Source organism: Eulemur rufifrons, chromosome 6 (assembly GCF_041146395.1).
Source record: "Eulemur rufifrons isolate Redbay chromosome 6, OSU_ERuf_1, whole genome shotgun sequence".
Classification (NCBI taxonomy): domain Eukaryota; kingdom Metazoa; phylum Chordata; class Mammalia; order Primates; family Lemuridae; genus Eulemur; species Eulemur rufifrons.
The window spans coordinates 36,176,496-36,192,457 of NC_090988.1; the positions used below are offsets into that span (position 1 = coordinate 36,176,496).

Sequence of the window (15,962 nt, forward strand, 5' to 3'; positions counted from 1 at the left end):
ATCATCTGATCCATGTATCACTGATGACATTAATTCTCTAAAACCCCCCTTAGCAAGCTTTGTTAGAGGGTGTAATTGTATAGCGCTGAACTCTCTTGGCTTTCCTTTCTGGGGGATTTAGTTACTGAAGAATTTAAAGGACCTTGTTGCGAAAGGATTTTAGCTGTTAAGTGAAAAAAGAAAAGAAAAGGTTATAAGAAGAATGTGTTAGAAAACAATATGAAGTTAAAATACTATTTGAGAAAATTCAATCTGCTCAAAAATGCACTTCATCCTTCAATTTCTCCTTTCTTTTAAAATGTACTCACATAAAATCTGTTTTAAAAAACAGAACCAGCCAGGAACATAGCCCAAGAAATTTACCACTAAATGGGGACACATATGTGTTTCAGTTCTTAGAAAAACTGTGTCTTGCTGACTTTCTCCCTGGATTTCTTGGTTCTCTGCATTGAAGGGCATGTGGTAATTCCCTCCTTTGCTGAATTTTCTTGGTTTTACATTTTCTTCTGATTCTTAAGCACCTTTCCAACATCATTGCTATTCTAGGTTTCATAATTCTACATAGCATCTAGCGACCTTTAGCTAAATAGATCAACACATTTACCCAACCACATAACCTGGACCCTTTCGGGGTTTTCCACTCTATGTTAATCTATTTAAACCTGAAACCGGCAGATTTCAATTTCCTTTGTTCCTGTGTAGACTTGGTTTATACTTGTTGGTCTCTAAAAGGGACAGAGAGGAGACAGCTGTTGAGAAATGAGGAGATTGGCAGTTTTAACCGCACAATTTGGTCTAATAGCTTTGATATGCTAAACTTGCTAGCTCCTCCAAGTGTACCTTTCTGATTTTGCATCACAACACCACACTGAATCCCTAAGGAAACCAGGGTGGTTTTTTAAATTAAAAAGAAAAGAAATGCAAACCCGTGAAACTGTTCTTTTAAATCACCTCCACAGATTTCATTCTGCGAACCGCAGGCCTTCACAAATCCTGGTACACTAAGGACCTTTAAAAAAGGAGAAGCCGAGAATACTAATCAGGTTCTAAAAATCGAAAACAGGTGATGTCATAACGCATAGCCCTGTGGTCACGGCCAAGGCCGGGTGGGGAGCGAGCACGGCGCTCCGTGCCAGTGGGCGATGCAAGTTATCTCCGGGGCCGGGAGGACACCGGTGAGGACCGGGCACCAATCAGCTTCTCGCTCTGCGCTTGCCTTTGTTCTCACTCCGGAGCAGGTTTCGGGCGTCCAACGTCGGGAACCCGCATCCGACCCGCACTGCCGGCCCCTTCGGGAGACCCGATCCCCCACCCCCACCCGCCTGTCTACCCGCACTCGGTCAGCCGGCGCTTCCCCCAATTACGTTTGCCTTCTCTCCCCAGAAGGCGGACGCTAAAACCCTGACTCACCATTTTTAGCTTTGGAACAGGCAGGTCTGGCCTAATAGTTTTAAACGGCAATTTGTTCTCTGAACCTTCCTTCCCAAGCAGGGCCCTGTGCTCTGCATGTATCCGAACAGCTGCCTCAGGAAGGGCTTTTGAGTGAGAGGACAAACAAACCTCTTTGGCCCTTTTGTGCTGGATACATAAAGGAACTTTAAGAGGACTGAGAGAAGGTGCTTCAGATAGAGGAGGAAACCGCTAAACCAGAGGTTTTGTGTTTACCACCCCCCCCCATTAATTCTACAAATATACCTCGGACATTTTATCCCCTACCCCTTCCCAAGCCTCAGGTAACTGGTGTTTGGCAAAACAAGGCTCACAATAAATGATGCATAAAGTTCTTTGAGATCCCTGTATGCAAACTGCTACATAACTGCAGTGTTCTTTACAGCTAAACTTAGATTGTGGCTGAGAAAAAGCTTAACCACTGGCCGACGGAAGGAACGTTTAACCTGCCTCTCCGTCCCTCTTTCTCAAGAGATGAGGAAATGTTCAGCTCAGTCTTACACTTTCTAGTGAGCCATAGCTCCCAGCTATTTATCTCACGCTCCCCACCATTTCGGCAGGGACCTAGAGGAGGGGGCGTGGCTTGCACTGGGGGTGGGGCTGAGAGGCCATATATTTGCATGCGACACACCCTCTTTTTCTTATTGGTGGAGCAGAGCAAACCGTATACCCTCCCACTCCATTACCTAACTAACCCGCCATCTCCCTTCAGTTCCGAGCCTCGGAGATAAACTTAACTTGCCCGGAGATTCAAGGCGTCCTAGGCCCCTGCGATTGGCCGGCGCGGCTCCCAGCCGGGCTCTAGGAGCTCATTGGCTGCGGGCTAGCGCCCTAGGGGCGTGGCCGGAGCTGTCCGATTGGCGGGAGGGGGCGGTACCAGAGCGTGGAGGTGGTGAAGGTGGTGGGGCGGCGGGGGCGGGGCCGCACTGAGGCGCTGCGGCGGCTGCGGCGGCGGCGGCAGCAGCGGTGGCGGCTGCTCTTCCTAGCCTGGCGGGGGCGGGGGTCTGGAGGATGGGGGCGGGTGGAACAACGGGCCGGTGAGGAGCAGCCGCCGCCGTCTCCGCCGTCGCTTGGGCAGCCGCCGCGGTGGTCGCCTCGGGCAGCGCCGCTGGCTCTCGGGGCCGTAGCCTCTCATCCCGACATCCCGCCCTGAAGAGGCTGAGGCTGAACCGCGGCTGGCGGCGGGGGAACGGTCCGGCCCCGCAGCGGCGCGGCCGGCGGCAGTGACAGCCCGGACTCGGCCCGCCGTACGCTCTCGCCCTCGGCGCCCGCCTGCAGCCACGATGAACCGGGGCAGCAGCAGCCCGTCGGCCGCCGCCAACTACCTGCTCTGTACCAACTGCCGGAAAGTGCTGCGGAAGGTACGGGCTCGGCCTGGGGTCCGGCCCGAGAGGGGCGCTTCCTGCCGGCCGGGGCGCGGGTGCTCGGCCCCGGGCGCACCCCACGGGGAGCGAGGCTCGGTGGGATCCCCGGGCATCGTCTCTACGCGGAGACTGAAAAAGGGGGCGTGGGTTGAGGGTGTACGGTTTGGACCGCTGCTGCTTTTTAATCTCCACCGGGACAGACGCTAGTACCGAAGGGTTGGGATTTTTTTTTTTTAATTTTTTTTTTTTTTTTTTTAATGCCTATGGTCTGTTTTCCGGCTCGCCTCTCTACCTTGCTACTCCAGGTCTGCTCCTTGGGCGGAGGGAGGGAGGGACCCGCTCGATCCTTCTCCCTGTGCAGTTGAGCTGTCGATGGAGGTCAGTGTGAAATCAGAGCAGGCTGGTCTGGGCTTGAGGAACCCGGCTCCGCTTTGCTGAGGCTAACTCTTTGCGGGTGCTGTTTCTGTTTATTCGGTTGCTTCTGCCTTGCGTGCCTTGCCCAACACCCCCTTTTCACATTCTTTTGATGATCGTCCTGCGTCTATAGTTCAGCCATGAAAGGAACTAGTAGAGCATCTTGAACTTTATGCCCATGGGAAATGCTATTCGACCTTACAGTTCCTCAAGCTGAAGTTGGGGGAGGAGGAGACTGAGGTGGACGTGGGTTATCCATCCTTAGCACCCCCACCCCGTGTTGATCCGGAAAAATCAGACGCACCATCAGTTTATTGCTGCTTCCCAGAGTGACTGATAGAAAGTTTACTCCTGTATTGTTTAGCTTACTTGGCTTAATCTCTCCGTGGGGAGGGTGGATGGGGAAGGGGATGAAAAAATGTCTCTCTAGACCGAGAAGAGTTTTTAATCAGATTTTAACAGCCGCTCCTGAGTAACATTATAATCAATTTATTCTTATCCAAGCTCTATTTTTACATTTCATTAAGTGAGATGCTTCTGTTTGTCCAGTACAAATGAATTAAAATTGCTGAGCTGTGCAAATGCATCGGGACTGAAAGACCGAGATGAATATGGTACCGTTTTTAGTCAATTTCTCTAAATATGGTTCACTTTAGGATTGTTCTTTATATATTTTTTTTAAAAAAAAAGGAAGGAAAAAAAAGCACATAAGTAAGCAAGCTCAAATATTTGCGCTCTTTGTCCAAAAACTGTTTTTCTTCCTCCGTGGGTCAGGCCAAGTGCCAATCAAAGTTGTTTTTCAAGCCTCTTTTCCCTGCAGTAGGGCTGCTGCCTTTTTTTTCCCCCTATTTTATTTGAGAGCGTGAGGGGAGCAAAGGGATTGCAGATATGAAGTTAATCGAACAGTTAAATATGCCTTAAATTGTGTTTATTGGTTATATTTCTCTTGAAATAGATTTTTATTAAATGTGCATGTTGAGTATGTGCAGTTATTTTTTTCCATAAACTCTGGGATCAAATTACAGTTGATACTTGCTCAGCTCATTGTAGGGCAGCTTGTGAGAAATGTAATGGATCAGAAGTGCAGATCAGCTTAGTTGAATGTTAACTCTTTCACTGCAGGGCCAGATGTCATCTGAACTTAGCTTCTTAGAAAATATTATTTCTAACTTTAAAAGTGATGTTATATCTTTCACATGAAAAAAATGTGCTGTTTGAGACATGTTTGATTAAATTCAGGCCTGGTTAAAATGACAGCAAGTTATGTTTTTTAATTGTATAAGAGAGAAAAAAAGCACTATATTGACTTTGATAAATTTTTTTAATGGCTCTGGCAATTTATTAAGCCAATAAAATGTTTGGACATGATATTAGGCATCAAAGCATATTGTATTTTGTGTTTTTGAGAGAGAACTATGGCTATGGATCCATGATACTTTGCTAGCATTTGAGACATCTTTACATCTTTCCTTTAGTTTTTGAGAAACTATTTCTGTTTACCTAGAAAGAATATCCTCATTTCTAGCCTTTATTAAAAGAAAGATGTGGAAAATGAGTATTCACCTTTTCATATTTTATAATTGGTGTGCACATCTCTGCCAATATTCCAGTTTTTAGTAACTCCAAGGTATTTAATATTGATTCATGCAGTAGCATGAAATAACTTAGTTGGAAATGGGATTGTTTCAGCCAGTTATGACATGACTTGGAACATTTGTAGCTTTTTAAGAGTGCTATTCTTAAGTGCTCTTAAAAAAAATCAGCATCTAGCATTTTAAATTCTTGCTCATTCTAAATATAGCATGTAAGAATGTATTTCTAATAAAGACATGTTTTTCTTATTAATAGAAAGAATTTAAGTAAAATTCATCTATGACTCTCAAAATGTGATTCTTTGAATTTATCTTGTTTTTTCTGTTTAATAAAATGTTTAGTAATAGCCAAGTGAATCATAGTACTTTGAATTTTAGTTTGGTATAGTTCATAAAGGAAGAATGAAACTCAAATGCATCCAGTGTGAATTACTCTTTGCTATTATAACCCTCATTAATGGTGGGGGAAGGGTCACCTTTAAATGTGGCAGAAAGCCTTTTTCTCTCAATAAGTAGCTTAATTTGTTGCAGTGTGTTGAATTTTAGAGGAACTTCAAAAGGAATAGAATTCACCTTCTAATGAAATAATTTGTTTTAACCCAATATCTGAATTTTGAACTGTTTATTGTATGAGAATCACATTTATTTTTAGAAGTGCCTTTACAATTCTGATTCAGTGTCTTCCAAAATAAATATTGAATGTACCTAATTTGGGAACCTTAGGTCAGTAAAAACCTAAGAATGGAGAGAGAAACCTTATCTAGAAACAAAGGAACAAACAAAACTATCCTCCAATCCATAACTCCTGTTAAGCCTAACTTGCTCTGTTGTCAATGAGGTAATTCAATAAAGTTTTTAATAAAAGAGGAAGTGCTTCTATTTACTTTGTAAAGTTAATGAGTTTTGAAATATAATACATTTTACTTGAAGAAATTCCAGTGACAACTAGATGATGTGATCCTTTTAATTTCAAAAGTGGAGTGCCAAACTGCATTGAGGAAGGTAGGTAATTGTCCACTCATCTTCCAGTAAACACAAAGTGGCAAATTACAATGTCCTTTGAGTATTGAGAAGTTAGTACCACTTAAGCCAATAGAAGTCTGCACTGCAAGTTAGAGGATCTAAGGTTTAAAAATTCTTAATATATTTAGGTTCTTATATAATTATATTTTGACAACTTTTTGTTGGTTTTATAAGCATAGACACTGCCAGATTAAAATGGAAAATATTAGGTTTAACCATATGAGCCTAATTTTTGTAGTCAATATTGTCAGATAATAGCAATTTTATATGGTTTAGCCAATAGAATGGATTCACTTTATCTATGAACTAGTAGAGTAAATTCATGATGGCAAATCTTTATGCAGTGGTTTTCAAACTGCTTTCTATGGTGCCCTAAGATGCTTCAGGGTTTTAAAATTCTTGAGTTGCATTAAATTTTAAAGAATTTAAATTATTTTTAAACTATAATTTCAAAGTACAGCTACCCCCAAATGTGTAATATATAATTTTGATACATTGGATCCTACCATAATTATCTTTTGTGACAAGATTATTCTTGTGCAGGCCCTGAATTACAACTTGCTCTACTATCTTTGTACATATATTTGAACTTTTTTGTTACTATGTCATTGAAAAGAAAGATTGTCATTGATTATGAAGGCACAGGCCTTTTTAAAATGTTTCCTTCCATATCTATTCATGTTTAATTTTTACTTGTGAAAATACAAATTTATTATCATTAATTATTACTTTATAACTAAAATACATATTAAAGTTGTTGCTTTGTATATTTATATGCCTTTAAGTTCACATTCAATATAAGATTTCATCTGTAAAAGGGACTCTGCTGCTTTCCCCAACTCCCCACCATCAAATAAATAAAAACATAACTAATGTAGTGATACTGAAAGCCACAAGATGTGCTTACAAGTCTTTGACAGGTCTTTTAATTTTGAAGTCTAGTTTTATCTGTAAAATGTAGATAATTTCTACATGCCTTAGAAGTTGCTACATAGTTTGAGAGAGATGTGTGTTAAAGTACTTTGTAAACCATGAAGTATAACTGTAAGAAAGAAAAGGACAAACCTATACATATTGCCCTTTTTTCCAGAATACCTTAGTTTTTTGTGTGTTGCGGGAATATATTTCAATATATACTGAGTAATTTGGTTAATACCCACTTTTCTGTCCTGGTTTATTATTGTCTATAAATGAGAGGTAAAGATTATGCTTTTAGTTTGAATGACCTTTTTACTTATTTTTGATTTCCATATTTCTATTTGTATTCTTCTACCCTTCTGATCTCCTTCACTTAAATGATAATCTGGTGCATTGCTTTTAGATTTTCAAGTAATTGAATTGTCTCATTAATACTTTAGCAGATAAGGGAATTGATATTTGGTTTGAAAAGACTAAAAATTAAGGATGATTGTGCTTAATAAAGGTGGGGTAGAATCTAGGGTAATGCAAAGAGTTTTTAATTAGTTTAGTTTAGGAGAAGAGTTATGGAAGTAAAAGTCTCTTAATTTTTTCTCTCCATCTCTTCATCCTTTTCATTTTTTCTTTTGAAAGGATTGGGTTATAAGAAATTTGTATTGACCTTCACAATTTTTAGAGTGCTTTTCACATTATTTCAGTTGATTCTCAACACGGTCTCTGTCATACAACTAATAAGATGTCCATTTAATTCTTAATACTGCCTCTGTAATAAACTGTATTCTAATTGTCCCCTGCAGAATTGTGGCTGCTGGGGAATATCCCCAGTCCCAGCTTCAGCATCTGTGGACTGCCCATAGGTACCTACAATTCTCTAGGTAATATTGGTTAGAAGTATGAAAGTTAGCCACTCTTTTCACATATTATTGCATATCAACTGGAGGATTAGGAGAGGAGTAAGCTGGCTACTTTTATTATTTCTCTAACAGTTGTTTGATTAATTCCCTAATAAGATAAAGTAGCAGTTCTCAAAGTATGATCCTTACACCCCTGTGGATGTCCAAGACCCTTTCAGAGGGCCTGAGAGGTCAAAACTATGTTCATAATTATATTAAGACTTTATTTGCCTTTTTTACTGCTTGGAAAAGCAGAGGGGGAAAACTGCTGGTCTCTTAGTATAAATCAGGGGAGTGACACCAAACAGAAGTCAATGTATTCTTCACCACCACAAACTCAGCAGTGGAAAAAAGGCCAATTTCACTTAAGAATGTCCTTGAGGAAGGAGTAAAAATTTAAATTTTGTTAAATCTTGACCCTTGACTGTCCATATTTTTAATATCTTGTGTGACAAAATGGGAAATGTATAAAGCACTTCTGCATAGCAAGATTGGCTGTCTCAAGGGGAAAACTTTTACAGTTGTTTTAGTTGCAAGCTGAACTAGCCACTTTTTTCATGTAGCCCAGTTTTTACTTGAAAGGATACCTGTCAGACAAACTTTGGTTACTCAGACCTGGGTATTTGATAAACATTTTCTTAAAAATGAGTAATGTGGCCCTGAAAATTCAAGGAAAATAACAGGTAATATTTGTTGCTAGTAATAAAATTTAAGCTTTCAAGGAAAAATTAGAATTTTGGAAAATGTGTATCTGCCACTGTTAGCCCGAAAGCTTCTCATCTTAAAGGCTCTTCCCTTGAGATCAAGGGTGATATTTATTAATGGATGTGATTTCTTGATATTGTATAACAAAATGTGTTAACATTTGAAAGATCTACATAACTCATTGAACCAATATTTTCCAAATGACCAAGGCGTACAGGCAATACTGTTCTGGGCTTTTCTTTTCAGCCAAGATCCAACCGGTTAGAGCACAATGGTCATAATCTTTGTATCTGAGCATTCTTTTATCACTGGCAATGAATATTGTCAGTTGTTTTCCTTGAATTTTCAGTATCATTTTGCTAATTTTTGAGAAAATGTTTATCAAAATATTATATGGGTAAAAGATCCATTCAAACTTCAAGATGGACAAATGGATTTTAATATAGAAAGTTAAGGTTATAGATATGGTTTTAGATTCCACATTGCAACTAACCTTTAAAAAGCTACATTTGTGGAGTTTTGGTGTGATATCAAAGAAAAATATTCACAATTAATCTCCTTTTTCCAACTATATAGCTGTGTCAGACTGGATTTTTCTCACATACTTCAATCAAAACGTATCATAACAGATTGAATGTGGAAAATCCAACTGTCTTGTATTAAATAGACATTAAAGAGAATTGAAAAAATGTAAATGTCACTCTTTTCACTTTTTTTATTTTGGAAAATAAAGTTATTTTCGTAAAAATATGTGATATATGTTAACAATGGATTTTGTTATTTTAAATGAGTTAAAGATTTGAACTTTTCTCAGGTTTAATTTCTCATGCAGTAAATATTGACAGTTACAAACAAAAGTTTTTTAGGGTCCTCAATAATTTTTAAGAGTGAGGGGATTCCAAGACCAAAACATTTAAGAACTGCAGAGCCAGAGTTAGTGGTGGCAGTATATGGTACATATAAATGTAATTCTATGGGGAAAATAAAAAGCTCATACTACTGACAGAAAATATGGATAAGGCTAACCCAGTCATCTCTATTCTATGTGGGGTCACTTGCAAATGCTCCCTAGGACCCTTTCAGTGACATCTAGAAGCTCCTCTACTACCACAGTAAGACTTTGGCTAATTAGAAATGATCTTTTTCTTAATTTTCATGAGCATCTTTTTTACCTCATAGAAACCAGGAAGGCGGGGGGGGGGGGGGCGGGGGGAAGCTCTTTGGCTCTGAAAAAATATCTCCTTAGCACTATACAACCACTGAAGAAAGGTCAGATCCAAAGATTATGAAAGATACGTCCATTATGTTCTAGTTGATTGGTTCTTGGCTGAAAAGGAAAGAAAGACCCTTGAGTAGCAAGGTTAGCCTTTTTGGCTTGAAAGCTGAGAAGTGTGGGAGAAGCAGCAGCAACAGACGGGACAAGAAAGAATCAGGGAGAAGAGAGAGAAGTATTCACGTAGGGTGCTGATAACAAGCATTGTTACAACGAAGAAAAACAAAATCACCACTGTTAACAGGAGACAGTACAGCTCTGAATTTGGGAGTTCCTAAACACTGCAATGCTCAAAGGTATAGGGGACTTCATGTTTTGTGTGCGTGGGGAGGTGGAGGGGGTGTGGTACACTGTACATGAAAGCTATGGCAGCCAGAAACTACCTGCAGTTCAATGTGGTCTTGAAGTCATGGGCATACACTCTATCTGATTAGATCTGGTGAGACCTACAAATGACTGCCAGTTTCTAACTTGTCCCTTAGACATCAGTCTGATAGGAACAGGAATGGGGGGCAGGAAGTAGAATTCACTATATGAATATATTACCGAGCCAAAACATTTAGTTGTGTGTCCCATGATAGTTACCCTAAACCTTTAAGTAGTTGCAATATAAACTATTTAAAGCTGTAGAATTCCTATTTGTCTTCCAAAAAATTTCTTCAAAACTCTAGTGTCATCTCCAAAAAACCTTTTCTAATCTTTCAACTCTCTTCCTTCTCCCTCTAGCCTCTGGACTGCTGTGCTATCCAATTATACTACACGTGTAGCATTTAGGATATTGAATTATAATTAACAATTACATACATCTTTCTCCTACTAGATTGCCTCTTTATTTGGGATCTGGTTAATGGAGAGTTATTTTTAGCAAAATGGGATTTTGACTTAAAGATATTTATCTAAAAAAAATATTGGTGATATATTTATATTGGATATAATATAGCTAACAAAATGAAATCTTGTTTGATTTTTCACACTATGTCTGGTATGTCTGTTCTTTAGGGCCCTATTTTGTTCTATTTGTAAGGAACACTTTCAGAATTTGCAATAGCAAAGATTATTTGAGAAAATACCCTGGTGCCTGGGATTTTTTGTTTTTGTTTGTTTTTAAACATTTTGTCATCTTTGTGGCCATGAAAATGTTTCAATTAAATATCAGATCACTTTTTGAAGGGAATTATAGGGAGCAAGAATGGTTGTCCACCAAGAGAGAGGGTCAAGGCACTGGCCTTAGCTGCTGGTCCTTCTCAGAAATGTAAAGTAGCCATTGCTTTGAAATGGACATATGCCCTATGTCTTGGAATCTGCTAGTGTTCTATAAGGGATGGTTGTTTTAGAGTAGTTAAGGGCATACCTTCAAACTTCTAAGATTCCCTGTAGGCCACCTCCTAAGTTTCCAGTTTGACTATAGAATTCTGGCTAAGCCTTTCCCTCCTCCACCTCCCCGTAAGCCCTTTATTTTGGAAGTCTCCCAAGCCAGCTGTGTGATCCCTTTGGCCAGCAGGCACTCCCTTGGTAACTGTGAAACAGAATTGTTCATAGGCCTGGACTACCCCATAACTAGCCTTTACTATTTAGATCCACCCAGAAGTGAATCATTTATTGGTCTATGGGCCAGGATATTGGCTGCCCCCTGAAGGACACATGAATATTATGGGATATTTTATCCCATTCAGAACTCAATGGTGGATTGAAATACCTCGCATTTTGCTGCTCAAGGCTTCTGATAAGGTATGGCAGGCATTTAACCTTATGTTTCATAAAGAATATATTGAAAATAGTATGTGTGAATAAGGATGAGCAGGTATAAAAATGGTTGATTTAGGGCCATATTATTTCTTGCAGCAGAGACCTCTTAACAAGTATAAAATATATATTTGAGTAAGACTATTTTCTCTTTATTCTCTGCTAATTAATAGCTACTTATAATGGAGGGATATGTTCTATTTCTAGCTATATATTTTATTTTTATATTTTCCTGTACTGCAAAGATGAAACTGGTCAGTTGAAGAAATGAAATTTATCTTTCCAATTATAGATATATATGCTGAATACTTAGATTACATTTATCTCATGGGTAAATAAAGCTGGATTTTGTGGAAGATCATTGTAATTATCTGAGACTGTGACTCTTAGTTTCAAAACACATTTATGATACCAGTAACAGTAGCTTCTGTTGAATACTGTGTGTGTGCCATAGTCTGTGTGAAGTATTTAAGCTCTACATATGTTATCATGTTTAAGCATCACAATTGACCCATGATGAATTATTACTCACATTTTATGGATGAAGAAACTGGGACTCAGAGGGCTTAATAACTTCTTCAAGGTCATAGTACTAATAAGTGGCAGGCTCAGGATTTGGAACCAGGTTGAACTCCCAAGCCTAGCTCATTATACAGGTATAAACACTGCATTGCCTTGCATCCACATGTTTTTCTTTATGAAAAAGCCTCTTGTAAAATGTAAAATTAATGAAACTTAATAGGACCTGATTATTCAAGAAATTAATAGTGACTTCAAATTCAGATATATCCTACTTTTTTTTACATTAGAAATGCAACAAAAATCACCAAGATTAAAGCAATTAAGAAACAAAGTTTTTATTGAAAAATTTTAGCCTATCCAGTTAGCTCTTTTATGTATTAATACATAAATCCCTAATTATGTGACCATTCTTTCCTAATCTCAGGATAACTTTTTCCTAACTTCCCATCATACTTTGCTTTCCTCCTCCTGCCAACCAGTCATTAATTAGTTCATAATAGCATTGAATCATTCAGTATTGCTGTATTATTTGTGACAAAAGATATTGTCTAGAAACATTTTAAGTATTACATCTCTTGAATAGGACCTCTATGAAACATTCTCATTTTTTGGTAGATTTTTTTGCAACAAAAAAGAGTTACTTGTGAAGATAAGAAGTAGCATGAATGTTCATTTCCACCATTCATTTGGCTTTCTATGTTAGGGCAAAATGTTGTTTAAAGGAAGCAAAGAAACCCTGAGACTGATATCTTTCTCCTGGCCTTTCCCTATCTGCAGCCCCCACAATACTACATCACAGAAGTTTCTAGTCTTACAAAGGGTTTGTGTTGGGGCATGGGATTTATGGGAGATGTGATTCTGCTATTTGTATATTGGAACTCTGAGAGTTTTCCTTGGAAACACAGTAAGATATGTGATCAAGTTCCAGAGTACTATTAATATTACAGGTATGTTCAATAGGCATTTATTGATTAGCCTGGAAACCTAACCACTAGGTATAAAATTGTTTCCAGAGGAAAATATATCCTGAAATCCAGCTAACTGCTTCACTAGAGACTGTCTTTCCTGACTTGTTTACTCAATATTAAAAAGGTAATGATTTTGGCAAAAATTATTTTTTAATGTGTTCAAGGATGTGTTTGTCAGTTGATTGTTGTATCTAAGAGGAAAACAGTGTTGATGCATTTTCCTGCAATATTCAGGTAGGAGTTGAAATGAAGATGTAGATAACTACTTGGGTGATAAGTAGGGTGTTGGGACAACCAAGGGCCAGAGTCAAGTTGGCTTATCCTTGTTCACTTTGTACTGACTAATGCTCTGGCCCAGCATGGTGTGTTTTAAGTTGAGTGAAATATTTTTCATTTTTCATTGTTGTCTGTAAGGTAACATAAATGGAAAAAACCTCATATTTCAACTCCCCAGAAAAGTTCCCTTTTTATGTGAAATTAGAAGTTTAACATGTACTTAATGTTTTAGTGTAAATTAGTAAAGGAAAACAAATCAGTCCAGCAAATTTATTCCACTAAAAAAAAGAATTAAAGCAAAACAAATAACATCTAAGCTAAAGAAACCTTAGCACTGACCCTCATGTAATGTTCAGATTCTTTTATTTTATCAAAACTTTTTACATGTTACTTAGTGGATTCTCAGTTGGAGTGTGGAATGTGTTATAGTTTTATTTTAATAGAGTATTACTTATATAGTTAATAATCTCATGAGATTAATTTTTATATCATGTAGCTATTAAAAATAACTACAAACTCTAGGTTCTAATATTTTTTAGCCAAAGTGCATTGTTGAATACCCAAAACTTGCATAAACTAGTAAGTATTCTTTTTATTACACAAGGAACCTATTTAGTGTTTGGTACTCTTGAAGATGAGAGACAATATACATTTAGGTACATAGGAGTGTAGAAACAATTCTTTTTTGGTAAAATTGTACAGATTGCCATTTTATGTTTATCAGAATTCTATGTCAAATGCTATTATCTTTACTGTCCGTTACATTCTTAGGCAAGAAATATTAAAGTTATTAACATTTATTTATAAATCACTGAATACTGTATGAATTTCCTCCATTCAGGTATTTATTCATTCAGCAAACACTAAGTGCTCCTACCTGTTAGGCAGTGAGTGAACGTAGAATGAAAACATCAGGGTTTTTACTAAGCAGTGTGATGATTTGCAACATACTTGTGGGTCTCACAAAGATCCTCGAGTTTATGCCCCTCACTTGACAGACAGTATAGAACAGGATTTGTCAAACTTTTTGTAATGGGCTAGATGATAGATATTAATATTTTAGGCTTATCGGCTGTACATACAAGCATAATGGTTTTTCTATAGCAAATACTTGTAAAGTGTCAACCTAATTGTTTTATATTGTTAAAGTCTTACTTCCCTACCTGCCTTCCTCAACCAACATTAGCATAGTGGTGCTCAAGAAATGTGTCATATAACAAGTGAACCACATACTCCAGAGCTAACAAGAGCAGTACCTGACACAGGGGTACATGAATATTTGTGTTGCAGAGTGTTGTGAGGGGAAGATAATTCAGTAGAAACAAACCCCTCCTCTGATGAGCAGAATTGATATCAATAATTTAAAAATGGAAAATCAAGTCATTCAGAATGCTTTTTTATAGGGATAAGCTTTTAAAATTGCACACTGAGCACTTAATCAGTGAGTAATATAATATGGCACCATTTATCCATGTTGCACATTTGTAAAAGCATCAGTATATGATTTTTCCATGGTTGGGATTTAATGATATCCAGAGCAATGACACAGCCAGTGCAACGTGCAAGATTCAAGCCCTATTCAATCAGAATTTCCATTGAAATAAGGATTGACAATTATGCATTTTAATAATATGCTTCAAATTACATCTGGTAGGGAGTCCTTTGACTAACTCTTATTTTGATTGTGTATTGTTATGATTATATATGGGAAAATTAAATGCATATAACCTATATGCATTGATATAGATTACCTTTCTTATCTTGTTCTCTTGTGAAATAATCACCAGTCTAATGCATGTGGTTTTAAAACAAATTCCCATGATGTATGAGCAGCTATTAAGGGACAGTATTTTTAATTAGTATTAATCTTTTAAAGGTAAGTAAAGAAATCTACGTGTTTTTTATTTTGTTTCCTTTACTAATTATTTACTAACATCTATGTGGTTTTATCTTATTTCCTTCACTAATTGTTAGATCTTTATGAGAGCTATTGCAGAGAACATATTTGTCACAGTGGAAAATGGAAAGAATTGATAATTAATGAGCACATCAATGATACTCCATTTAATTTCAGATACTTAGAGAAACAATTGAATTTTTAAAAATACCAAGTTAAAAAAATCTCAAGTAACTAGGATGCTGCCATCAGTGTGCTACAGGGTGTTTCATCTTTCATTTTAGAGAGCTACTAAAATTCAAACCAATTATGGCATGTATATTTAGTAATTTTTGCATTTAATAAAGTCACTGTATTACCATTTATAAAAAGTACTCTGATGTCACAAAAATGAAGTAATTTGTCCTCTAGAACTCCTAACTTGTCCATTACTTTTTCAGTGACAGGTATGTATTACATGACCATAAAAGAGGAAAGGAGTGCATTATTCCTATAAAATGCCATTTCTTTTTATTCTACCTTTTTAGTCATTTTAATCATTTTAGTGTTTATGGATAATTTGACAAGCTTTAGAGCACTTGAAAACCAAAATGCAATGTGCTATCTATTATGTATCAACCAATCCAAGGTAAAGGATTACTAAAATGAAGATACAAGTCAGTGGAAAAGCTAGATTGGACTCAGAAACTTGATACATACCTTTTTTGGAGCGTATGTGATGCATAATTGGTTTACAGTTATTTCTAAGAAAAATTTACATTCAAGTGCTAAGTTCCTCTTCACTATCATATAGTAGTTGTTTGTTTTTTAAGGCCAGTTTAAGTCACAGGGGACACAAACAATTTACTACTGGCCAGGGCTTTATTTTCCTGAATGTTATTGTAACTCACGGCAATTATTCAACCACTGGACAGCAATTTTTAGG

At 37.6% G+C, this 15,962-nt stretch overlaps 1 protein-coding gene across 2 annotated transcripts in view; it reads left to right on the forward strand.

The window, feature by feature from the left end:
- The first annotated feature begins 1,112 nt into the window (after window positions 1–1,112).
- Window positions 1,113–15,962, forward strand: part of SESN3 (sestrin 3) — a 68,874-nt gene continuing 54,024 nt past the window's right edge. Inside the window, exon 1 of one of the 2 annotated variants that reach the window (XM_069469047.1) lies at window positions 1,113–1,430. Coding sequence is in view for 1 of the 2 variants with exons in the window: in XM_069469046.1 (XP_069325147.1) it covers window positions 2,733–2,810 (78 nt within the window). In the remaining variant the exon portion in view is untranslated. Of the gene's footprint in view, window positions 1,431–2,372; window positions 2,811–15,962 lie in introns of those variants that run through there. The other variant, XM_069469046.1, reaches the window with a different exon arrangement.